Source organism: Atractosteus spatula, chromosome 6, assembly GCF_055471065.1.
Source record: "Atractosteus spatula isolate fAtrSpa1 chromosome 6, fAtrSpa1.hap1, whole genome shotgun sequence".
NCBI classification, from domain to species: Eukaryota; Metazoa; Chordata; class Actinopteri; order Semionotiformes; family Lepisosteidae; genus Atractosteus; species Atractosteus spatula.
This window is the reverse complement of record NC_142711.1, coordinates 54,574,543-54,600,903: the sequence shown is the minus strand read 5'-3', so window position 1 is coordinate 54,600,903 and position 26,361 is coordinate 54,574,543. Positions and strand designations below refer to the sequence as shown.

The window sequence follows — 26,361 nt, the reverse complement described above, 5'->3', positions numbered from 1 at the left end:
CATTTAAGTACAGTAGATTAATTGCTCAGTGGCTTACAAGAGCTTCACCATTAAAGGCGGTGAGTCAACATTTTGATTTTTTTTTTGTACAAAGAGGAACACCAAGGTAGTCTGTAAATGCCTTGAATAAGCAGTTCATTTTAAAAAAACAGCAAACGTTACACACCTTCGGTAATTTTAAGTAAAATGATTTGTATATCCCTACATTTTCTGGAAGTTATGTGACATTTTTCATGTGTATTTGAATGTATTCTCAGAGCTTTTAGCTTCCTCTTTCTATTATATAAAATATACAAATGTCATGTGAATATATCAAACATCTGATCAAAAGGGCTAATTTAGTTCATAGCCTTTGCATTTTTACAAATTAAAGGTTTAAGCACGAGAAACGATGAAACATCTGAGTTTTGATTTTGTTTTGTTTTTTTAATTCAATATTTTTTTAATCAATTTTTAGCTTAAGAACTACAACTCTTTGGTTTTCACATATGTTGGCTAACCGATATCCTGTGGCAGTTAAAAGGGGATATTCAAGCATTTTATGAACTCTTTCACAGTTCTTAAAGCTTTTCCAGTTCTGGTCAACTGATACGATTTACGCATCTCAAATTCTGCTCGGAGGTGTCGATGCTTTCGGTTTGTATTAGTTTGACAATAATGCTCTAAAAATAATCATCAGAATACATTAGGAAGATGAAGGTCCCTTTGCCTAGAGAATCAAGCACGACATGGAAATTGGGCTGCCAGACGTGTAATTTTGCATAACCGGCCGATGATGTGTTACTAGTGTGGTAACTTGTCACGGCTCTGGAGTTCGTGGAGAGATGTCCTTGAAGAGGACCTACTGAGTAATTATTACCAGGACCCGCTCTTTACATGAAATTTACTGCAACAAATCTACACTCAAAATAGGGTGTGATTATTAGGAAGTATCTATTCTAAGCATGTATTCTCACGTGTTTTCTCGAAATTGGTTAAAATGAACTGTATCATTTTTCTACAGTGAACAGGGGTTCTACTGCTGGTCACATCAAATGTCCAATATATTTTACATTAGACTTACAGTTAGTAATGGTAGCCCTGCACATGTTTCGCTTGAAACGAAAAACAACAAATAAAAAAGCCAATTGTATTAATTAATTGCATGTGACCGGATGTTTCATGTTTGGTGCGTACTTCCGTACTTTTGGTGCGTACTTTTTACAAATCCCCTAAAACCCGAACAGCCCGGTTCAAGACTGGAACATCTGTCACCCCTACTCCTAAATTATCAGTTAGATATAGACATACATATTTGCACAGCAAAGCCACGTCCCAAAAAGTTGTGACCCAAGAAACTGTTGCATGTCGGGAGCTTTAGCCTCGGGCAGATGAATCCGATTCATCAGCCTCGCCGCCAGCCCGCCCATCTCGCAATAAACTACATTTCCCGAAGGTCCCTGTCCCGTTGCCATAGCAGCCACATCCGCCGTACGGCGAAGTCAAAGTGCACAGTTCGTGTTGTTTTGGTTCCTGCAACCTTTGTCTGATTGAACGAGAGCTCGCAGATTGCTGGATCCGGACCTGTAGAAAGTGTGCCGGGGGGGGGGAACAAAACCTGCTTGTAGCTCGGCTTGGTTAAAACCCCTCCCTTTGCCAAAGCCGCCTTTTCTCCTCCCCTCGGTCGTGCAGAGCCGGCCCCTCTGGACTCGTCGCTCCTCCTGCGGGCCCGGTCAGCATGTCCGCATCCTCGGCGTGGGCCTGGCCTGGGCGGCAGCTGCAGGAGGAAGGCTGGAGCTCCGCGCTCCCGGACTGGCTGCTCTTCGGCTCTTGGTGGCTGCTCCTGCCTGTCATTATGCTGCTGGTCGTGGCAGCGTTCATCGTGGCCTTCGTGCTGCTGCTGTACATGGTGTCTCCGCTCATCAGCCCCAAGCCGCTGAAACTAAACGGGGCGCATGTCGTGGTAAGAAGCGTTTTGGGGGGAGAGAGAGAGAGACAAAAAAAAACCCGAATACGGTTCATTTCACTGTCTTGACTCCTGTACACCTCAGTAGTTAAGCGCCCCGGGGATACAGTCATTTTCATGTCGACAGCAGGAGTTGACGCATCAGGTGACGCGCAGTTTGCTTGCTTTGAAACGGCAGCAACACGCGAGGTTTTTAAAAAAAAGTTATTTCCAAAACAAGGTCACGGTGAAACTACACGCTGCGGATGAAAATTGTCCAGTGCTCTGTCTGTGTGTAGCAAATTAAATATCAGTGGTCATGAAAGCCAGAAAGTAAATAAAATTCTGTCTTTAATCGTATTTGGCCGTGCTCAGTTCATAACCTTTTCTCTTCTGCCTAGGCGCAAGATGAGACCTCACAGGCTTATTTTGTTAATATTTTTGAATATTAACAATTATAAATTACGAATTATTTGTTGATATGCAACCACAGTTTGTTCCTTAACTTAACGTCCATTGGCTTAACACGTCCCAGTTAAGAAGAGTATAATACCGCGTATCTGAATCGAGTACACTTTGTTAAAACTGCGGTGTCGAGTTAGCAAAACTGGCAAGATTATGAAGCCAAGATGGATTTCTCCTTGAAGCGAGAAGATCTTTGTCACAGACTTCAGACAGTGTCTTTGAAAACTAAAAAAGGACCCAACAACAGTCAGTTGGTTACACTTTTTCAGTTTTTGTGAATAAAATCAGAAATGCAGTAGTTCTCACCTATTAAGCTGAAGCACACATTTGAAGTTTTTTTTCTTTCCTTATCGTGTAAAACACGTTACTTTTTTATTTACTATATCACAGGCCACCACTTGCCAGTCAAATCGATATACAGTAGTCAATTCTAAATATAAGAGGTTTTTTTTTTCTGGTGCCAGAACATCAGAGCCTAGGTGTATATCTTTTGAGTCCTCAGTACTAATAGAAATTAATATTTTTTGTCTGTCAGTTTTGGGCCTACACAGTTATTGATTATGATTAATAGCAATTGTTTTGTCCCAGTTTGCTGCCTGTACTGCAATAAGGCACTGTAAATTCTACAGACTGTAGTTTAAGCTTCTTTTACAGTACTTTTCTTACGGTTTTCTTCATATATGTATAACCATGGCTGAAAGCCATTTGGCAAGGGTCTCAGCTAGAAAGCAATGCAGACATGTTTCTGTAAGCGAACTTTGAACTGAGGTATTGAGCAAACATTTTACATTATTGTACAGTTGAACTTTTCTACAGTAACTAAAAATCTAAATCTTCTCAGACACCTTTTTCCTTCTCGGCTCAATACAAGTTGACGTTTGGGTGTTCAGAAAATAGAAAACTAACTGAAAGCAGGTGAAATAAATTGAATTGCTACGATGGGGGGACATGGTTTGTGGTAGACAGTGCTACAAATTGTGTCATGACCATGACTTTGCTTAAAGTCAAATAACTACCACCTGGGCAAAAGCTACCATTTCATAAATAGAGTAATAGTTTTAATCATTTTACTAAGCACATACCTACACACCTTACAAATCATGGTGTTCTGCATCCTGTTTTTATTTCATGACTCCACAAAGCTGTGCTCAAAAAGGGAGTGCTATTATTCAGAATTCAGTTTACATTATGTAAATAATTTTGTATTTATTGGAGTAGTTGGTCCTATGGTGTCAGGTTATTCTTATTTATGTTACCATAAATGTATATGGAACAACATGTCTATGATTATTTTGTGAATTTTTATTTAATCAGATTTCTGTTGACCTGAGATGCATTTCAGACTATGATACCTTTTTTTTTAATTAATAGGTTACAGGAGGCTCCAGTGGCATTGGCAAATGTATTGCGATTGAGTGTTACAAACAAGGAGCCTTTATTACTTTGGTGGCACGAGACGAGGTAAGTGCAATTCGGACTCTTGTATTACTCTTTTTTCAAGAGTACTCTGTAGTAAAGGGGCATAAAAACAACTTTTTTTTTTTTAGTTTCCATTTTTTGTTTTTAAACTTGGTGCACAAGAAAGTTTAGGGATATTGCCAGTGTTTATTGTGGGGTCTCTGGTTTCTGTTGTATAAAAAAGAATGTCAGTTGTCTTTTTCTTATGCCTTAAGTAAGCTGTATGCCAAAATTTGAAGTGGTTCACCTCCAGACATCACTCTTTTTTCAAAGAGACTTTTTTTTGTCATTCTCAATGTTTATATTTAGATCTGTAAAAAAACATGAATGAAATTGAGTGGATAACACAAGGAATGTTAGTCCAGCAGAGATCTTACAAGACCTGAGACTTGGATTCGTTTTGTATGTGGTGCTGAAATGTGATCAGTCATTCAGAGGTCTGGTTTCAGTGGGTTGTTGGATCTTAGCTGAGGAGTTGTGAAGAGAGCAGGGGCCTTCTAACTATAGAAGGAGCAATGAAGGTAATTTCAAAGAAAGCCTTATTTTCCTGAGCTCAAAGGTGAAGTCACAACATGTTTCCTTACATTCAGCTTCCATGGCCCAATTTTAAAGTCCGCCTGGAAAAGTGTATTTATCTTGGACTAGTGAAGGCCTGTAACTATCCTCCAATAATTTACTTCAGCACAAGCCTCTTAGTTTCTGAGAAAAGTAGCTATTATATGAAAATTATGCACTTTGGGTGTGCTTTTTTTCTCTATTGCTGAACTGCCCAATGTTTTCTTTTTGTTTTCTTAGAATAAACTGGTCCAGGCTAAGAAGGAGATTGAAAAATATGCCATTAATGACAAACAGGTATGAAATAATGAAAGATATTCAAGCATTTCTATTTGTTTTTCTGTTTTTTTTTTGTCAGGAGCAAGCAGTATGATATTGTTACTTTTTTGGGAGCTTAATGTAGTGTCCAGAAAATCTGTGAATGGTAATCAGCAAATTATATATGCTGTTCATCCAAGCGTGAGTTCAGCTTGTCAAGGCTTACTGCCTCCCACAGGTAATGTATTATGTTTTGGGAAAAATAAATGATGTTTGTAAGTGAGCTAAAAAAATACTACTCAGAATTGAGTAACTCAAAACTCATAAGGACATTCCACAGAATGTTGCTGATAAAAATGGATCTCCACTTTTTTGTGGTCTATAATTTGAAATTACACTTGTCTCCACCCAGCGCATTTAGGAGAGCGTTTTTTCTTCTCATACAGGTAGTGCTCTGCATATCTGTTGATGTTTCTAGGGACTATGGACAAGTGGAGAGTGTCATTAAGCAAGTAAGTTTGGTTGTCTGTGTTCTGATTTGGATGCTGCATAGACAGAACTATTGATTTTATCGCTGATACAGATAGAATTGTATTAAAAATCACTGGTTTACCATTGGTGAAATGTAGTAAATGGAGGATTCTGGGATTTGAAAATGTTAGCGCTGTTTAAAACCTCCTTGTAGGTATTGTACTTGTTTTTCTTGGTCAATATTAAAATGCTAAAACTGATTCATGTGGTGAAATTTCATTAAAAAAAACCTAGAGCATGTTCATAATGGAAGAATTTTCTTTTTAGAGCTTTGTAAGATGACAACCTTAGTTCTGTTAATGTCATTGCAACTAATTTATATGAAGTCTGTATGTAAATGGGATCTTTAAATGCAGTGCAATAATTTTTAATAATAGTCTACTGAAAATGTTAAGCTTAGATAAAAAGCTTCTAGTTCTGACAATGCTGCTGCGCAAAGTTACTAACCATCAAGCCATCCTTCAGGCTCAGGAGAAGCTGGGGCCTGTGGACATGCTGGTCAACTGTGCAGGGACCTCAGTGGCAGCCAAGTTTGAAGAGGTTGAAGTGGACCGCTTCAAAGTAAGTCTGTGAGGCAGAAAAATGACCGGATGCTTTGTAGTTTTCTTACCTCTGGTATGCTCCAGTTATACTAACTCCAAACTAAGTGCCTGTTAACTTTGTAGAAATATGTTTAGATGATCAATATATGCACTTCTATTCTGTTTTCCTTGTTAGGGTTAGACCTTGCTAGACTGGCTTCTTTAATAAGTTCGTAACAAATTATTTTGTGGAGAAAGAGGTTTTAAAAATATCCCTGAGTGTTTTCTGATTTCTGTTTATAATTGCGCACAATACATTTTCTCAATACCTTTCTGCAGTAGTTTGTAATACATTTGACTGAGTTGTGAGTGCATGCTTTTAATTGCTTTAAAGTGTTATATAAAGCACCGTACAGTAAAACTGAAAGTTACTTAGAAGTTGCTTTACTTGATATGACAAACCGTGGATCTCTGCCGAGGGGTGATAACCAGTTATTCTAGTTTTAGCTCTCGCTCCTGCTATACTGATAAAATAGAAGCGTTACAGATGTGGATGGCAGTTCCTTAATATGTTTAGTTGCAAACACAAATTATGCTCCCCTTTCTCCAACAGTGGAGTGTGTTAAAGTGCAATAAACATTGATACTGTATTCAAACTATTCAAATTCAAACTATATTTGACTATACTTATTTGGAATGTTGCGTGCTAATTGACTAGAAATCATAAAACTTTAGAGTAAATATCATTGTCAAATTCACTTGAACGAATTTATGGCACAGAATAAATCAAGAAATAACGCTGTTGGAGATGATGTTGATACTAAGGCCTGCAGCCATGGGATCATTTCTTGTGTACCTTTTCTCAACTTATTTTTGGTCCAGAGCTCTTTGTATGACTTTGAAGTTTTTTTGAATTTGAAGTTATTTTTTTTTATTAGTAGTGTAGTATAAATAACAAAATTGTCACCATGTATACACCACCCATACCAGCCAGACTCTCCTTATTGTCTCCTTATGTGTCTCCCTCCCTACACTTTCCTGTATATAATTCTTATGCCTTATCGTTGTGTATGTACACCCCCTCTGAGTCTGACCTCATATCCAGTGTTGCAGTCTGACATTGATGAACCAGCAGGTGGCATACTTTCCATGATATAAAATTCCAGATCATTGCTCCAGCTAGTGGAGTTGTTTTTACAGTCCTTTGTGTTTTTCTTCTCATGACATGTAAAAATTGACTGTCTTAGATATTGAGAACAAGGCATTCCTGCTAAAAAGGCAGAAATGTTGATAGTGTTACTAGCACAAGAGAATGCTAGTAGATATGCACACACACACCAAGTCTCTGGTATTAATTTCCTATGGTTTTGCTTGTTGACTGATCTGCAGAATCTCATGATTCTCAAATATGATAAAAGGTCAGAAGGAGGTTCCATGCAACATAAAGGACTATATATACATACATTCATTCTCTTAATTTTTCCTTATTTTTATTAAGTGTATAATTTCATCAGTTTGTATTCTACTAAAATGTTTTTTTTCTAATATTAAATGATCAATTAGTATGACGTTTTAAGAGGCCTTGTTTTGCGTCACAGGTCTCTTTCCTCCTTTCTTTCTAAAGCTTCCTTTCTGAGCAGTATAGGATATGTTGGAAAAACCACAGAAAGGTGATATTTATTAAAAAAATATATTTTAAGTTCCGTCACTGTGGCTGGGGTTGAACATTGACCTGGTTTCATTCCTTCTGACAGAGGCTGATGGAGGTGAACTACCTGGGCAGTGTGTATCCCACCAGGGCTGTCATTAACACCATGAAGGAGCGCAGGGTGGGACGCATCGTGTTTGTGTCTTCACAGGCGGGGCAGGTCGGCCTGTTCGGGTACACTGCTTACTCTCCTTCCAAGTTCGCTCTGCGGGGGCTGGCAGAGGCCCTGCAGATGGAGGTAGGACATAGGCAATGTTCATTCTGTGTCGTTAGTTACCAGTCTCTGCATTGTGGCCTTCTGATTTATACGTCTTCTGTCTGTCCTCATGCCTGGAATTACAGCCAAACACAAGATTAAAGCTCTCTGAAACTGCCATCTTTTCACCTTTTCATATTAGGCCCTTAATGGTACATAATATCAACAGATAATCTTTGGTAGTTAATCCAATGCCAAACAATGCTAACAGTGCTAAAACTAATAAGGTTTAGAATCATTATACGTGAAAGGATGTAAGCCTGAATGTGCCATTAACTGCTCATTTTTCCTGTGAGTTTTTGCTGTATTTCTTTCCTGTTAGACAGGGAAAGGTCACATAGGAAGCTGCATTACTCACTTTTTAGTGAAATGGTCTTGAGAGTTCCTTCCTTTTTTGCAGGTGAAGCCATATAATATTTATTTGACAGTCGTATATCCACCCGACACTGACACTCCTGGCCTTGCAGAAGAGAATAAAACAAAGGTAATTTGGTTTGGGTATGCCAGTGTTTTTATTTTATGTCATGGTTCACAAAGCTAAATGTCATTTAATAGCATTCACCTTTTTGATAGATCGTAGAAAAGTTTAAATTTTTTGAATGTTTATAGTAAGGTAAGATAAATATCCCAGTTACTTATAAAACTTTCATCTGATGTCTAGACTTTCTCTCGCTAACTTCATTTATAAAAAGTCTCATTCTGTATGTAGAAGCATCTTGAAATAGTCATTGTGCCTTAAGGTCGGAAAGCTGCACTAATATGTTGTTCGAAGATATAGAACTAGAAAATTGGATGTCTAGTGCCTTAACCAGCAGTTTCTGAAAGCAAATCGGATCCTGAGGCCAAGAGATCACCAGATGAATAAAGGCTGTGGCACTCATTGTTCAGTGTTCAGGACACAGGACAGTTGCAGAACTATTCATGCATTCCCAGGATTGGGTGTGTTCATACCTTTGGCTTCCCGTATAGCAGTGACCTCACTGCTTGCAGAGTTACCAGGAAGAGCTGTAGCGGTCCTCCTGCTGATGCTTTACTGTTACTTTAAAACAAATGTAACCTTAGAACAACCGATTCTCAAATGATAGTAAGTGGGTGACAACAGCAAGTTAATTAAAAAAAAAGGAAAATTCCCACACTAATGTGGTATAATAAGTAAAGCCAAATAAACAGGTGTAAATTAATTTCCTAGTTGTGTTGTTTTTGTAAGTTTGGAAAAATACATTATTTTTATCTTTGAGGTTTAATAGGGAAACTGCAGAAGGTATGAAGTATAGTAAAACAAAGCAGAAATGAAAACAAGAAAAAGAGGAGGATTATTTCATATTCTTCTCAGTTGGAGTTTCCACATGATGGCTTAATGTTTGAATGTTTATCCAGACGGTCTATTGCATTTTTAATATACTGTCTTTTTGCTTTTCTTTTTAAAACAAACAGCAGGCTTTGAGCAGGGTGAAAATGTATCCTTCAATAAAAATGGTCTTGGTCAGAGTATTCCACTAGGTCAGTCTGTCAGTTATCTTTCATCATGTATGGACCTTTACCTACTTTGATGTATGAGGGAAAACAATGTTGCATAAAATGGCCAAAGTACACTAAATCTAGAGCATGTCCATGCCTCTGTTTTTCTTTTTTTAGCCTTTAGAAACCAAGATGATCTCTGAAACATCTGGCATTTGTCAGCCCGAGCAAGTTGCTAAAATTGCCGTTAAAGATGCTGTGGTAAGAAATGTGATAAAACACTTATTTAATTTTTTATTGTAGTATCATCTAGACATGTATGAAAAGAAGTATATTTTTTGAAATTTTAAAAGTTAGCTTGAATAAAGAGAATAAGATATTGTTATTGTATCATTATTATATTTTAATCAGATTTTAATCTGCAATGCAAAACTGGAATTCCTATATAGTCTCTTTCGTATTGGTTTGATTGTAATATGCAAAGGATGTTGTTATAGATTTTGTAGCTTTAAGTATATACTCGGCTTCTGTTGTGTGTTTTTGTTTTCCCATTCTTTCACTTTAAACAACTGAAATGTACTCAGATGGTAGCATTGAGTAGGTGGCCACAAACCCATTCTTTGTGACCATGGCTTCCTTTAGACTCCAACTATATTATTGCAATTAAATGTAGACATACAGACAGTTATCAACATGGTTGTAGATTTGATAAGCATGTGTGGGCGTCTTTGTAGAGTGAGAATTGTTTCCTAAGTGTCAATTGCAGCTGCTTGATATTCATACCTTGGTAGAAGAAAAGAAAAGTCTTGGCCTCTTCGTTTAGTCTTGAATTCCCACACATCGAAAGTATTAGTTAAGAGCTCCATGTCAGACCATGGTTTACTAAGTGAATACATTTATCTTAAGCTGGCCTCTTTTATTTCTGAGGTCTTTAGTAATTATTAGTGAATTTCAGTTAAATCAGTTTAATTTTAGATTTTTAGCAGGAGTAATAAGTATCAGGGACCTGAAAAACTAGGTCTAAAGACCAGTTGATTCTCCATCACCTTGACGTTGGAGAAGAGCAATCAACCTTGTTCAGTGTTGGGAGTTGTGGAGTTTCTAGTTCTTGCCAACAACAGTACCTGCTAGTGCCACTGAGTTGAGTTCAGTTGTCCTTTGGCATTGACATTTCCTGTATAATACAAAGTAAATCTGTTGCAGTTGTAACTTGATGCTCGTTATATAATCATTGTTTGCATAGGTATCAGGAAATACTAGACATTGCAAAGATGTGTGATTGCATTTTGTTTAAATGCTGCAAGACTTGATTTTACTTTCAGCAAAAACTATTCACTCTCCCCTTTGCCGACGGAAAAGGAATTCAGTGGAACTTAACTACTTCACTTTACAGAACTATGCTGAATTTGTAATTCTACATTTTGAGTTTTGTAAATTACTTTAGAATTCTTATGTCTAATTGTAGTAAAAATTGGTATTCCAAAGTGACTTACAAAGATCCTAAAACACATACATGAGGGGATAGAGTCCTTTTTCATAATGTTTTGATTAAATTATAGATATTTGGTAAAACCTTGGGGTGCCTCAGTTGCACAGTGGTTAACATTGCTGCCTTGCAGTGTTGGGGCCCTGGGTTCAATTCTGGACCCTGGGGTGCTATCTGCACACAGTTTGTATGTTCTCCCCCTGTTTGTGTGAGTTTCCTCTGAGTGCTCTGGTTTCCTCCCACAGTCCAGAGACATACTGGTAGCTTAGTTGGCTTCTGGGAAAACTGGCCCTGATGTGAGTGTGTGCATGTTTGTATTTGTGTCTGTGTGTTTTGACCTGCGATGGACTGGTGTCCTGTCCAGGGTTTTTCCTGCCTTATGCCTGTTGCTTGCTGGGACATGGAATTGGGTGAAACGGTTAGAAAATGGATGGACGGTGAAAAATGGTGGTGATTGTGATTTGGAAAGTTTTTGTTAATAAAAATAGGTGTATTACCAAGAGGGCTAGAAGCAGACATCACTTTTTCATTGTGATATACCCTCTTGTGCCAGCCTGGAAAGTTTTACAAAGGCAGCACAAATTCTCTGATTAAAGAAGTGAGAGAAACTTCTTTATATTTTAAGTGAATTTTAAAAGAAATCAAATTACTTCTAATGTGTTTTGTTTTCATTTTTATAGCAAGGGAACTTTAACAGCTCTGTGGGGCCAGATGGTTACATGCTGTCCGCACTGACCTGTGGAATGTCACCTGTCACTTCCATTACAGAAGGCCTTCAACAGGTGTAGTATCTAATGTGACTGGAAATGTGCTTACTTTGTATTTGCATTACTTTGATCAATATCAGTTACAAAAAGTAGACTCTGCAAAAGCCTCTTCTGCTTGCCACTGAGTACAGTTTTCTGAGCTGCAAGAAATTAACCCAGTACATGTTCAACTAAAAGGGTCTGTTGCTGTTGGAAATAAGACAACAGTTGAATTGTCTTTGCATATATATTTTCATCTAGCTTTGCTGTCTTTGAAATCGGCAGTATCAAACTCAGTTCCAGAGGCTCTGGTGTGTTGTGTGTTTTTGGTTTCAACTATGTTCTCAGTTAATAGTTCATAAATTATTAAATTAGCTGCATAATTGTAGTACAAATATCAATTAGAATAAATACAGTTATTTGCTTATCAATCAATCAAATTGTACATCTTGTATGCTAAACTTAAAAAAAACCTTAAGAAAATATTGTATGTGGATATATTAGAAAATAATTACATTAATTGTGTGATAGACTACTCAGGTTGAATTAAAAAACCATAAGACACAAGGCCCTTGAGGAGCAGTTTGAGACTCCTAGCTTAAATAAATACCTTTCACTGTCTGAGAAAAAACACTTTCTTCTCTTTGCAGATTGTTACTATGGGCCTATTCCGGACAATTGCCTTATTCTACCTGGGGAGCTTTGACAGTATCGTCCGCCGCTGCATGATGCAAAGAGAGCAGTCAAAGAGCACAGACAAGAGTGAATAGCTGCGCTTGCTGCGGCAAGCCCTTCTCAGCAAAGCCATTTTAGAGCCGGAAGAATTAGATGTGACTACTTTGACCTGCCCCAGAGATGCCCAAGACTGAGCACAGAGATCTGTGAGGTGCATGGTGTTATGTACAAGTCAGACAGACTGGGAACATGGGGTTTTATAGCATTTAATCTGGAAGTGGTATTACCGTACAACGATGCAACTGTTATTTGGAAAATAAATGTCATTTTACACCACGATAAACCTTTACCCTAGGGCTGCAGTAAGGAGATTTTACTATTCTGTCTTTATTCCCCATGTGATGGATTGCAATCAATTTATTCACGTAGGGAATAAAGCCGTTTGTTCTCTGAATTTTGCAAGGTAGTTATGGCAGTTGTTTTAATGTCACTCTTGTGTGCTTAATTTTTATGTTTAATCATAAATTAAATTTAGCACCTTGTCAACCTCTTTTTACCTGACTCAACACCATAAACTGGTCTAAAGTACAGTATTTTCACTACTTTTCCCTACAGCATACATTTGGTAAATTATCACTTTTGTGAGTTAACATTTTATATTTAGTTTGTTTCAAATTTAAAGGGGGAAGCCATGCTGTAATGAATGAATAATCTATAAGGTTCTACCTGATGAAGGAGAAAAACAAGTTGAGATGTATAGAATTTGTTTTACTTTGGAAAGTGGCCTGAGAAGTTTTTTTCAATTGGAGGCAGTCTTTCTCTGTAGAAATTAAATCTCAGTTTTGGCATTAATTTATGGTTCAGCAGAATGCTTTCTTTTCTTTTCAAATGATTTTTTTTCACGGGACCCATCTTTCTACCATATACACATTATCACTAAACTTTTTCATCCCCTTAAATCAGTTTGGGGGTGACGCTAAACATTAGTTTTTATAAACAAGTTTGCTGCTTTGCGTCAAGCAGACAGGCTTAAAAGACAAGTACAATACTCACGTGGTATTATGATGATTGAATGATATTACCTAGTACAGTAAGCCTTGCCATAACCACATACACAGTTAAAATTGCCAAAACTTAGCTGAGCAAAGGTATTCCTTAATTTGATTGCCTTCTCGGTTGTTTCAGCCCTGAATCGCAACAACATCCTTTTTGTTGTTTCCTTTTATGGTTTCAATCTTAAGCTGTCCTGTTTAGCTGGCACCTCAACCCTTTTTACTGCTCAAGGATTCCTTTTCTGAATTTCTGGCTGTAGTAGCTTTAATCCTGTTGTCTTGTGTTCCTTAATTAATCAGTTACCTGTTCAAACCACTATACCACCGTGACCGTTCTCATGTAGCTCTTTATTTAGTTCACTGGCTGTGGCCCTTGGGGGCTTTTTGCAGTACTTACATATTGTTCTTCATGCATGACTTTTCTGTTCCGTGGTAAGAAGCCACTGAGCTAATATGCTTGTTCCAGGTAACTGGGATATGGCTGTTTTCAGGGACCAATGCGACTGCCCTAAAATTTGTGTACATATGGTCACTGAGAATGTGAAAGTGTTTTGCTTTAGTTTTAACTTTTATTTAACTGCATAACTTGCTACGCTTTGAAAGAGGCATCTCATCATAAGTAACAAGATTTAGCTCACTAAGTTAGTCATTCATTGCTTGTATGGATGGATTACGGTATCCATGGAAACAACTTTTAAAAAAATCTTGTATAGGATATAATTGGATACAATATCTTTAGAATTGGGTTTCATGCTTGAAATTCGCGGATGAAAGTACTGTTGATTCAGACCAAAGATCCCAGGGTTCTGCGATTTCTAGTGTTAAGCAGACACAGAAGCATGATTGGCTTCTTCACCGGTGACGTCTGAATGATAGTTTGCCAGGCTCCTGACCACATGACCACGTTTTATAGGAAGTGTGGTGAGAAACACCCACTGTACCACAAAGACGAAAAAGCACATGGCACAGACTTTTAGCAAAGACTCTTATTGGAGAATAAGTAAATTAGTAGTTGCACTGTATTTCCTGAACAAAAAAAAAGTAAGATAAATGCTTAGTTGGGTTTTTCATACCAATTTGACATTTGCAAATGCAAAGCCAGGTGAAATCTGATAAAAGCATCTCCTTAAGATGCATGAAGTTAAAGTTATAACCATTTACTGTAGGAAAAAGCAGTGTTTTGCTTTTAATTATTCTCTTTCTCCTTTTATTATGCATTTTTTCAAAAACAAGAAAGGACCCAGTAACAAGTTTAGGAAATAGTTGCAGTGAGAACACGAGTGGGCTGTAGTTGAGGTACACATACAAACAAGCTTCCAACCATCACTGCATCATCTGATGTTTCTATTTTACATTAAACCTTCAAGTAAAAACCTGTATGTAGCAGTTAAAATGTACATATCTCTCATTTCAAACATTCTTCTAACTTCACATCCCTTAAACACAAAACTGTCTTCACCCACATCTCATAAAATGAAAGTATTCTTGATACTAAATTCAGAAAATAGAAACTGTTGTGAATTTGCATTAGAGTGCTGCAGAGCAATGAAAGTTATGGAGCAGTGAACTTGAGCTTTACGGTTTCCTCACGCAGTGAAAAAGTTAATGGGTTTCTGTTGCGAGGATACTGAACAGACTCGTTATTATAAGTAGCACTGAAAGAAAAAAAAACATGAAAGGCAGAGTCCTAGATATTCCTTTCAAAAGACATGAAAGGTATTGGCTATAGAACCATGTGGCAGACGTGGTAGAAAGATTTGTGCTTTTATGCCCGACCAGTGGCCTGTAATACAGGGGGAGGAGGCCTTGTGTTTGTGCATGTAGCACACTTACTGGCAATGGTCAGTCATCTTTTTTCCCTGTATAAAGGTGTGTGTATTTTGCATTTGCTTTAAAGTGGTAATCAAAGCTGCGCTTTATGGCATTTGTATTTCTGTAATATTGGTGAACTAAGTAAAAGTAAGTAGATATTAGGCTTACTGGGTATGCTTTAGTGTTGAAGGTAACAAAGAAAAACAAACAGTATTTTTAGTGTGTATTTGTAAGTGCAGTGATTTCCTTAACTCTGTGCCCACGATCAGACCAGCGGGAATTGTGAATTATTGTTACCGTGTGCAAAGTGTCATCCAATAATGCCACCAGGAGAAACTGCACTTTTTGAAGGAGGTCTGCATTGCCTTCTGTGGTTCAGAACAGCATCCCAGCAAATACTGAATTTGTGTCTCTATTAGTGTGAAAAGGTGCAATTATGGGAAAGCACCTGTCTACTGAGCATTTGTTTTTCAGGTTTTGTACCTTGAATGCCCTTGCAGAAGCAAAGAGTTCAAAAACCTGGCTTGACAGTCTAGCATTTTTCCATTGCTGACATCATATCTATTGTATATGTACTTTAATGGAGCAGACTAATGAAGCCATGTTTCCTGTAAAACTACCAGGTTGTCTAGTAGATCTGAAAATACAAAAAGGTTGTTTACCATGGAGACACAAATACTGTTCATTGTTTTGTAATTAGTAACACTACAAATGTTCCACAAAGTTGAAGCACTGCATTGTATGTAGTGAGAGCCAAGTGTCTGTGACTCGCAGGTTCGAGTACTGATTGCACTAATCATGAAGGGGTACTCAGGAACTACTGTAGTATCCTAGGTCTTCCTATGGCTTAGTGAGGAGGGATCCTGCGGGATATCATCACAATTCTGCAGTGATCACTTCGTGCTGGGTCTCCTACCTTATTGAGCTCAGTTCTGCACAGCCGAGTGTCTGCAAGGCCGAGGAAGGAACTCGCCCCAGTGCAGGATCAAGAGATGTACTCCCATAATTAAGCCTTGCTTTTCAGTAAGATCATACAAGAGCAACCATGAATCTGTATAAGCATAGAAGGTTTTTTATAAATTGATTTTCTCAATGCCAAAATAGTAGGAAAAAAAAAGTCAACACATATAGTTTGGATTTTGCTGCTTTGTTCATTTAGAATTAGAATTAGTTTGTAATTAAGCCAAGGACACGTTGACCTGTTCCAAGCTTTAAGGACTAACTGCAAATTATATTAGAGTTAACAAAATGGGTTGATCCACAAAAGAGTGTTATGTTGTCTAATCTGCTTTGTTAAGCCTTTTTACTCCTTTTTGTACCAATTGCCTTAAACCAACCAGAGGATGAAAATGAGAACAGACAAAGTTTGTAATGACGTTCTCATTTGACTTTGGTTTGAGGCATGGTCCAGCTCAAGATTGTGGGTGTGTGAAGGTAATTGTCATATGTGTGGTTATTGTATTTTTCAAATGTTTCTCATGCTTATGTCCTATGATTAAATAATGGCAGTTTGTTTTACAGTGCTTTCTTAATATGTAGCATATTAAAATCAGTTTTTGTTAAACTGTTTTCAGCTATGCAAATCAAGCCAATATACATATGTAAGGTGTTTGATACTTGCCCTTACCCTGCTAAGCACTGTTGTCAGCTTTACAGAAGTTTGTTAAAGTTTCATATTACTTTTAAATTTTAGCCAGAGTAATAAACAATTGTAAGAAAGGCAAAAGGAAAATGACCAGAATACACTTACTTAGTGCTATTCTTCTACTGTTTCCACAAACTTGTGTAAGAATTTCACTTTATGTGCTGTTTAAGGAGAAAAGAAAAGGTATTGTCTGTCTTATTTTCTTACATTAAAAACAAATTTTGGGGAAAATTACAACTTTGTTTATGGTTTTATTCTCATTGGTTTATTTAAGAATCCCGAGACAATGTACAAGCCTCTGTATGGACAGGATATTTTGCTGCCTTGAAATTACTTTCTGCTTTTCACTTTTCATGCAGTGACAGCTTTTAATAAATTAACGTAACAGTTTTCTGCCTAGGTATGTTACTGGCCAGCTGCTACCAGGATTCCCCTAGTAGTGACACATACGGTGATCATAAGAGTGCCTCTGATGTAGTGTCAGAGCATTAGACCGCTGGTGTCATCTGTGCTTTCTATCTAACTTCACCACTTGCAAATTTGTAGCCAGAGAAAGTGAAAGACGTGTTTCTCCTGCAAAAGGCACTGATTATCCTGTAAGACACTATAGAGCTTCTAGTGTATTAGCAGATTTTCTAACACTTTGGTATGCCAGGGGTGTAAGACTGCAGAACCTACAGTAATTCTCCTTGTGGTGTACAGTACATGAGTTGTAGCTGTAACACAATTTACTTACCAGTAAGAAACTCACAACAATCATGTATGCCAAGACTTTAAAATACAATATGCTTAGGTGTATTTTTTGTTCTACCAACATTTAAGTTAATATTCACTTTCTCATAAGGGGGCGGTATTGTCCTCATTCTGGCAGCCAGGTGCTACAATTAAACTGAGCTGGATACTACATCCAGTATCACAGGGTGAAATACTGGCTCCCTGGAGTCGATGCTGATGTTGTAGAATTTGGAATGGATAGAGTTGTGTAGGAGATCCTCCTGTGTGCTCTTGAATAAGTGAGCAGAGCCAGTTTACTTGTCTACAGTGCCTTTCAAAGTCATTCACTACCTTCTGCTTCCTGTTTTGTTTAATTACAAGTTATGTATACACGTTTTTGTGAAGTTAATATTTTTAATTACATTGCAGCAGTAGTGTATTCATAACACTCTTTCATCAATGTACTGTTGCTGGAGCTTTGCGTATGGATGCTAAAAAGCAGTTCTACATGCAGAATGGAAAGTTCTTCATCTGCTCTTCACTTACAACAGTGAACAAATGGTGCTCTAGATTTTTTCTGAAATTGTTCTGATTTACAAACACTTGGAAAACATTATTCCTGTTTTTTTTTTTAAGTTAACATCACTTACACATAAGATACTAATAATTATTAATATAAAATACCACTTCATACACCATGTTTTCCATGGCTTCGTGTTCTGCTGGGGTTGGTCTACATTCTGGTGTACAATTATTAAACGCACTTATGTTCAGGAATAAAAGGTGATATTGAATGTCAGACCAATGTGTTTTCAATAGTGACTGGCGTTCTATTGAAATCAAGTTCCAGTTCCAATCGAACGTAAAAAAAATTAATGGAATTAAAAAAAATATTCGATATTTAAAATCAGCTCACCCATTGATTTTATCGAAATACTGCATTTGGTTTTTAGCTGGTAGTGTTGCACATACAGTACCCTGAAAATGGGATTTCCTGAAGTCCTCGTGGCCGATGGGTGGTGCAGTGGTTAGAATTACTGCCTCGCAACACTGGAGCCCTGGGTTCAATTATAGACCTACCTGGGTAGCGTTTGCATGTTCTCCCCATGTTCACCTGAGTTTCTTTTGGGTGCTCCTGTTTACAGTCCAAAGACATGCTGGTGCATTCATTGGCTTCTGTAAAAAAAATTGGCCTTGGTGCAAGTGTGTGTATTTGTGTCTGTGTGTTCCAGGCATAAGCTCCGGGGCACTGTGACTCGGCATTGGATAAGCAGTTATTGAAAGGGATGTGATCTTGACCCCATTTGCAACCTGTACTCTTTGTGCAACCAGAATAGTTTTGGTTGAAACATTGTGAAGAAAGTCTCCAGCTTTCGTGGCTTTTATTACTATAAGCACATTAGAAATAAATTGCCTTTTGAGGAAGAAAGATTTCAAACTCCCCCCAGAGTCTCCTTTATTATTATAATCTAAACACACAAACTAGTAGGAAAAAGACTTCCTTCTCCCTTGTCTTTCAATGACTTTACTCTCCGTACAATTTCATGAAGAGAAAAGTGTAAGTGACCCAGCCAGGATAAAGACATCTCCTCTCTTAATCTTGTTTTCCATTCACATCTATCTTTTCAGGAATTTTGTCAGATGCACGGTAAAATAATCTGGTAGTCTAATCTTCTTGTTAATTTCCTATTGAGTTTCAAAGACTATTTCCTTGATTTCGAAGAATTTGTACCTGGATCTACTGCTGCTCTTAATATATACAGGAAAACATAACTCCATGTTTTGGTTTTGTACTCCACTGAAATTTAAGACGTTTAAATTATCAATGCTAAAAAATCCTGACCATGACTCCTTATATATTATGTAGTATCAATGGACACAGACATAACGTCAGTTATCTTTTTTATATCGTTCCTGTGTTTACAAGGGATCTCAAAGAGCTGTACAATACAAGAGGCAGCAACATGGATCACGTCTGCAGAAAAAAGGTTGTTTTTGAGAAAATGGCCATTTAAAGCCACCATGTGCTCCAACATCCACAAAGTCAATTACAAAAAGCTTATTTAACAGGTGTGTAACAACAGCTTGTTTAAGGCCACTGGCACTCAACGCTGGTACTGTTCGTAAAGATTGGAGTCAATAAGGAATTGATTGTCTTTGTTACAAATACAGCGAAGAGACGTGGCCGTCTCTTTACATACTGTACCACAAAAGTTAGGTCCTGATTCTATGGTCCAGCCAACCGTAATCTCTGTCTTTTTATACTCAGTCTTTTGTTTCTGTTCCATTCTTTTCTTCACCTTCCATTAGGATTAGATATCATCTGCACTTGAAAGATGGGTGATGTTTTTTTTTTCCCCAACAACAATGTTTCATCATGGCTCTTTCCACCCCCGATTTCCAAAAACACATTTCGATCAGCCAGATACAGAGCTTTCCTGAGACGGCATCTGCTTGACTACTCGGTCCTTTCCAGGCAGACATGTGACAGCTTTAGCACAAATCTCCTTCAGCATACAGGGTTAAGATGATTCCACACACTCTGTACAGTATGTGTGTTCCCTCAGCACAAGAGCTGTTGTAATGCTGTCGCATTGACCTTAAATGACTCTAAACTTCCAAAGCACCCAAAACTGGATTGTAAAGAAAATTTAATTATGAATATTTCTTTTTTTATTATTATTATTTAGGAGTTCTGTTTCCATGGGAGGTAGGGGAATAGGGTAATCTAATCTCATGTCCTCATTTGTACCACTGCAAAAAATCTCTTAAAAGAATGTGTTTGCATCAGGAGACATTCATCACTTACCATCATAAAGAAAACGTTATTTTGTAATGGGCTCTTGGATATCTAGTTTGTGAGATGCAAGTAATCAAGACAGTGCCTCTCATCTGCAAAAGGAATGCACCTCTACCACATGTGTAATCTGATTGCCTTGATAAAGGGAGTTAAAGATCTGATGATACTGTATGCCTTCATACCTCTGAGTTTTCTGATGAAAGAACCATACACATACAAGGTTAAGTGAGGACTACCGCATGCTTAAATCGATTATTGCACATGGAATTAAGGGCCATCTTATGTGATCAATAATGTATTTAAAGGTGAGAAGAGAAGCAAGGGAGGAAGGAACAATATCAAGAGGAGTGAGAGAGTTTCAGGACTACAATCGTCACTGACTGGATTCCTCATTGGCGAACCAAAGGGAGTTGGATCAAATTTAGGAGCATGAGTTGTATTTTCCATATCTGTGGAAAAGTTTAATTTCCCTTTTAAATTTGCCAGGCAAAATTTGTATAATCTATTTGGATGCACGATTACCATATACAGTATAAGGATCAACTGATAGTTGACTCCCTTTATCATTAGTGGAGAGTTCGGGTCTATCTGTGGAGGATAATTAACTTCCCGAAAACAGTCTTACCTCCCCAGATAAAATTTGTTTACCTCGTACTGTGTTAGTGTTGGTCAAGATTAGAAATTAAGTGTGTGACCTTTAAGCTCTCAAGCTATATGTACAGTAGTAGTTTGTAAATATTCTTTTGAATGTTTTGTTGGTTGGATTGCCTATTTTGCTTGATCGATATTTGCCTTTTAATATAAGATCAAAAGAAAGGTTACAAAATGAGAAGAGGTCACGTGGTCCATCCAGCCTATTCAACTACTGGTATCTGTTTGATCTGAAGGTCGTATCCAGACATTCCTTGTAAGAGTTCAAGTAGGGAGCTGTGTCAGCATGCGTAGGCTGCAAAGGAACAAGTAAAGGTTTATTCACTGCTAAAAAGAGAAGAAAAGAAACATGTTTCTTCTGTGGAGCCTTCTTCAGGTGTGTGAAAAAGCACACACACCCGAAGAAGGCTCCACAGCCAAAACGTTGTGTTCCTTTTTTTTTCTCTTTTCAGCATGGCTTAAACCTTTTACTTGTTCCTTGTAAGAAACCAGTGCATCTGTTTTGAAGTTATTTCCTTTAAATTTCTCAACCATCAAATTGTTAACACAGAACTACAAAAGCAGTGTGCCCCTGCTTGGTATTTCTTGACCCGTGGGTCTATTTGAATTATTCACACGTTTTGGTTTTGTTTTTACATATACTGTAGTATGATGGTCTCCAGAAAGAGTCATATTTAACTGATTTAACCTCTTCCATGATTGATACTGACTTTTACATAAGATTATGAAATAACTGAAGATAGATAATAAGGACAACAAAAAAAGATTTATACTCCATTGAGTTCCAAAGTGGACATGATGAACACAAATGTGCTTCTGTTATCTGTGTTTCTATTACAACATAATTCCCACATCCTTGCTTAAATTGCTGAAATCACTTGAGTCTATTTTCAGGGAGTGCTTCTCCTAACCTGAGTTTTAATACTAAAAACTACAATATTCAAGTTTTCCAGTTTTTAGAAAAATATAAAAATCCTTTAAAGGGGTGTCTGTTGTGTTGTACTTTGAGCAATTCGTGCTTTAAATTTAAAAAAAATAATGCGGCTTCTCGCAAATTGTGAAAGGCAGAGTATACTGTTTTCACAGATCAATTGACACGTGTCATTTTGAAAATGATAGAGAGAAAGTGCTGACTAGACAAGTTCATTGTCTGCTCTGGCATAATTAATTAAATGCAGACGCCATTAATCTAGTAAAAGCACCTTGTGTTATTAGTCTTACAATCCTTCCCAGATTAAGGTCCCTAATCAGTGTTTTGAATGTGTACAGATCCTTACAGCAGTGTTTGAAATAAGAGGATACCACTGATTGACGCCCGCCGTCTGGAATAACCCCCTCAGCTTCCCTTTTCCAGCGAGTGGAAAGTGACTCATTCTGTAGTCTGATTTTGTCAGGTCTCAGAAGGTAGGCAAAAAATTGGGAGAGATCTCGGTGGATCCGTAGTTAACACTTCAACTGATGTGGGGTGACTACTTGGTCATCAAAGATCCCGCTCTGGGTGTGTTAAGCCTGGAGTGCCCTCCCTCAATTCCCCTCTTAATTCAATAGATATTTAAATAAATTCTCACTTCTCTGAGAGTGGGATTGGGGCTGTTGTACATCCCCCTGACAGGGGATTGATTTCAGTCGTGGGTGAAGGGGGTCCCCTCCTGTACAGTATGTCAAGGACTTTTGATTCTTTCATGATGAAAAGTGCTATATAAATGCAAGCAATTCTAATGAGAATAACAGGGAACAAGTCACAGTGTTAGCAAAGTGCTGTTTTTTTTTTGGTCAGCCACCACATCTAAAGCCTGCTGCTGGCCATTGAGACTGGTTTTTGTTATTTAATAATAAACATTGTACAGTATATTGTGGAAAACACACCTTCTGAGTCCATGTTAACTCAGAGTCTTTGCAGGATGAGTTGTTGGGAGCTCCTTAACTTGTGCCTGGGCTGAGATAAGAGAAAGAAAATCAGCACCCATTCCTTCCAAGAAAGGTCTCTGTGGTTTTAATTGGATATGTTTAATAGTTTTGCTTTTTATGCAGTGCCTTACAAAAGTATTCACCCCCTCCCATGGATACCCCATTATGCTGAATAACAAATGATGCATTCACTTTTTCAAGCAAACGTTTGAGTTCAAACTTGAATGCTCAAACTGAACACTTTGATGGATGAAAACAATTACATGTCAGCAAAAACTGCAGAGAACCATTTAAAAAACGGAAACATGTCACTTGTCAGTGCTTGCCCCTTTGCTACGGGAAACATATTCGATCAGGTACACAACGCTACAAAGCTACTTTGACAAGTCACACAACTAAACCTCATCATAGATTCAAGTTCTGAAAAAAAAAGAAAACGCATGCAGATTTCAGCCGGTCCCTGGTTGGACATGTGCTTGGAGACTTCTCACACCAGGCGTGCGATTTCAGTTAACAAGAAAGTCATTGTTCCCAGCCCGCCACTTCTGTTTCACTTCAAGGAGAAACGTGACTGTTGGTGACCTATTAAAACTGCTCTGCTCTGTTCATTGTGTGAGAAAAGCAGGGGCCCAGCTCCCATTGATCCCGCTCCTACAGCCTGCTCAGAGATTTGAGGACTCGTGTAAAGATTAGATCAGGTATTCTGTATGTTACCGTCGTGGCTCTGTTGTGTTTTACACTGAGCTTTCATCGCCGTTAAGACTGTTTTTATGAGGTATTTCTTACATGTCCAAGACTGCCCACTGCTGAATAAAACGGATATACAACAACTTAAAATTCTGAAATTCTGTGATAAAATTAATTAGAACAATTTACGGTATTTTATTTTGTCTGGAAAAAAAAGTCTTGCCGAAGCTGGCGTCCTCTCAAAGCAGGGAACACATTTTAACATACAGTAGGTCTTTTCCCAGCTGGCTCTTCCTGGTGACGGAAGGAATTAAGATACAGATGGTAAAAAAAAAAAAGACAAATAGAATTCAGGACAGATGGACATAATGACGTAGAAAGGAAACCCCACTGAAAATAACAGAGAATTGAAAGCAAAGGAGAAAAATCTTCTAAATCCAAATGTAAATCTTGAAATCTTTTATCCAGCTTCTTGTTTGCAGTGCCTTCTACCAAAGAAAAGTAAATGAGACTGATACCCTTGGAAACTGGAACTGCTTATGCAGAATGATGACAGCCTGTTACTACAGCCTCCTAAGAAATTAAATCTAAAAATCCATTTTCCAGATGGCATTGGCGTCTACCAAATGTGTGCCTCCAAAATATGGGCGAGAAAATGATTTTCAAATGAGGACAAGATTAAAATTCCTTGAGGACATTAATCCACAATAGAAAAGGATTCTCACAATGTAAACGCAATGCATTACAAAAGTATTTACTCTTTTCCACTTTGTGAATGTATGAATCGTGTACACAGATTTATAAAGTGAATAGTTTTAAATCCATTCAGCTAAAGCCATGCAACTAATTGTGTGACTTGTTACTGTAATTGTGTGCACCCAAATTAAAGATGTGCCATTATAAAGGGTGTGAATCAACTTTTTATTTGATTTTTCTTTGCAGACACTTCACTACTTTCACGCACAATGAAGTTCCGAGCATTCACCTTTCGATTAAAAATAAACACGTTAAAAAAGGTGTAGAGAGAATTTCTAATTCAACAACATGGAACATCACTGGAAGAGGTGAATGTTTTTACAAGGCATTGTAACTGCAGACCGATTCCAGATTGATTTCGGGAAATCGTCATGTAGAATTCCCGCCTCCACTCTTCAGTGCATCATTTATCCCAAATATTTTACGTAAAGTATATATATGTACAGTATATGTAAGGTTCGGTATTTCAATGGTGTTGGTTTACAGTTGCCCCCACTTTACGATCCCGAATAATTGCTTAAAATATACTGTAGGATGATTAATATTGTAGCGAATTCGAGTTCTCTAACTGCTAAAGTGCACTCTCGAGAAACACAAGCTTTGGCATAGATTTATATTATATATGACATTTACCTATTTAAAACGTATTTTATTTGCACTTACTGTAAAATAATGTAAAAAAAAAATTTAATTTCCGTCTTCGGTAAAGAACTTGCTCACTTGATATTATTTTGACAACATCGATGATAGTTTTTGTGGTACAAACCTAATTGTGGTGCAAACAATATGTTCCGAAACACAAATGGCAATGCGGGGGAATTAACGATATTGGACTTGGAACAGATGTTAAATAATAAAAATCGAGCGGAAATCTAAGAACAGGTGAAGCAGCCGGTCGTACAGTATCCCCGCCATCAAGTGCTGCCAGAGTAACTAAAAAAATGAATGGCGTGACGTAGAGGAAATACCTCACTCGAAAGGAGTAACGTTATATATAATGAGAGGCAGAGGGAGTGACGGCGAGTGCAGTTGTAGCAAAGATTTGTTGCTCACATACTATGTAACTGCAGCTTTAACGTAGTTTTCGCCGTGACGGTGCAAGGAGCAAGACTTAACGTTATTTTCTTTCCAAACTTGAGATCTTTTTAATACATTTCTCGGCGTCTTTTTTTTTTGTGTGCGGAGACTCTCCTAGTCGATTTACTTAATCTGGGATAAAAGGCATTTCGAAAGCTACTGCTGTCTCTTCCGTCTTTCAAAGGCGCTGTTCAAATGTCACTGGGATAATTCAGCGCCGCAGGACAGCGGTGCGGTTTCGTCCAAGTTTTGGATGTGTTCAAATGATTATCTCGAATTAGGAATCTAAGTGGATAACATACTTCCCAGATTGCTGGATTTGTGGAAAATATATTCTAAGGGATACGCGAAAACTTGGTACTTTTTTTTCCCACGGATCTTTCTCATTGCTGAAAAGGGGCGTAATAATTAGAATAGATCAAACATTCCTGGCGGATTGCTTGCGGCTCTGGAGCTGTCTAAACGCCTGTAACCGATGAAGTAAGTTACCCAAAGTTCATAAAGCGATTGCGCGGGATGTACAGGCAAAGTAGAAAATAGATTATAAAATTCGGTGGTAGGAAAATGCATATTTAAATCCAGACAGACGATATTAGCTCCGACTGTTTTCTCCGGCATTAGAAAATTGCTCTTCTGGTTACGAAGACTAATGCATTTACTGCATAGCACGATTTCTTGATGTTTAACTCCGGGGGCATTCATTTCTTTTATAACATTTTGGTTTGTAATGAAGATTGTCAAGTCTGCGGAAAAAAAGGTGAAGTGTTATATATGTGTTGTAGCTGCAGTTTACGTGTCTGAAAACCACCAGTGTTGCAAAGCACTTAAACGCAGGTTTTATAAATAGTAGAACATTGCAGGTTACACAATAAACATGCTTTCTGAAAAAAAATATAGAATGTCGTATTAATTAAAAGTACGTTTTTCCAAGTTTGATAGTGCCTATATTGGGGCTTCTGAAGCCGGTGTGGAAATGATAGGTAAAGTGCAAACTTCATTCTTTTTACACTGGACACGTCTTAAATGCACCGATATTAAAGTGCGTATTTAACTCGGGTAATATTTTTAATTTAATTAGGGTGTTTGCATTGGAAGATGTCTCAAATGTGTCTGGATTCCGAACAGCCGCGGTGTTTTTACAGCATGGCGTGTTATTGATCCTAGCCGCCTTTTGATATTGGTATTTTTAAAGACTGGTGGGAACACCAGTAATAATGT

At 37.8% G+C, this 26,361-nt stretch overlaps 2 protein-coding genes across 2 annotated transcripts in view; both read left to right on the top strand.

The window, feature by feature from the left end:
* Positions 1-1,489: 1,489 nt before the first annotated feature.
* On the top strand, positions 1,490-16,784 carry kdsr (3-ketodihydrosphingosine reductase). The gene is made up of 10 exons (XM_088919641.1): positions 1,490-1,942; positions 3,761-3,850; positions 4,643-4,699; positions 5,107-5,172; positions 5,657-5,752; positions 7,467-7,658; positions 8,077-8,160; positions 9,312-9,395; positions 11,301-11,402; positions 12,017-16,784. Exons 1-10 carry the CDS (start codon positions 1,718-1,720, stop codon positions 12,134-12,136), a joined length of 1,116 nt encoding a protein of 371 aa, XP_088775767.1. The 5' UTR covers positions 1,490-1,717; the 3' UTR covers positions 12,137-16,784.
* An 8,279-nt stretch (positions 16,785-25,063) lies between these two features.
* LOC148833057 (apoptosis regulator Bcl-2-like) overlaps positions 25,064-26,361 on the top strand; it is an 88,335-nt gene continuing 87,037 nt past the window's right edge. The window contains exon 1 of the mRNA XM_088919601.1: positions 25,064-25,623. The gene's annotated coding sequence lies outside the window, so the exon portion shown is untranslated. The remainder of the gene's footprint in view (positions 25,624-26,361) is intronic.

What these genes read in the sequence shown, in the direction of transcription:
- kdsr (XM_088919641.1), top strand. Translation starts at nt 1,718, where the DNA reads ATGTCCGCATCCTCGGCGTGGGCCTGGCCTGGGCGGCAGCTGCAGGAG. An exon ending in ATGCCATTAATGACAAACAG is followed by an intron (nt 4,700 to 5,106) that starts GTATGAAATAAT and finishes CTTCTCATACAG; the next exon opens with GTAGTGCTCTGCATATCTGT. An exon ending in TGGAGAGTGTCATTAAGCAA is followed by an intron (nt 5,173 to 5,656) that starts GTAAGTTTGGTT and finishes GCCATCCTTCAG; the next exon opens with GCTCAGGAGAAGCTGGGGCC.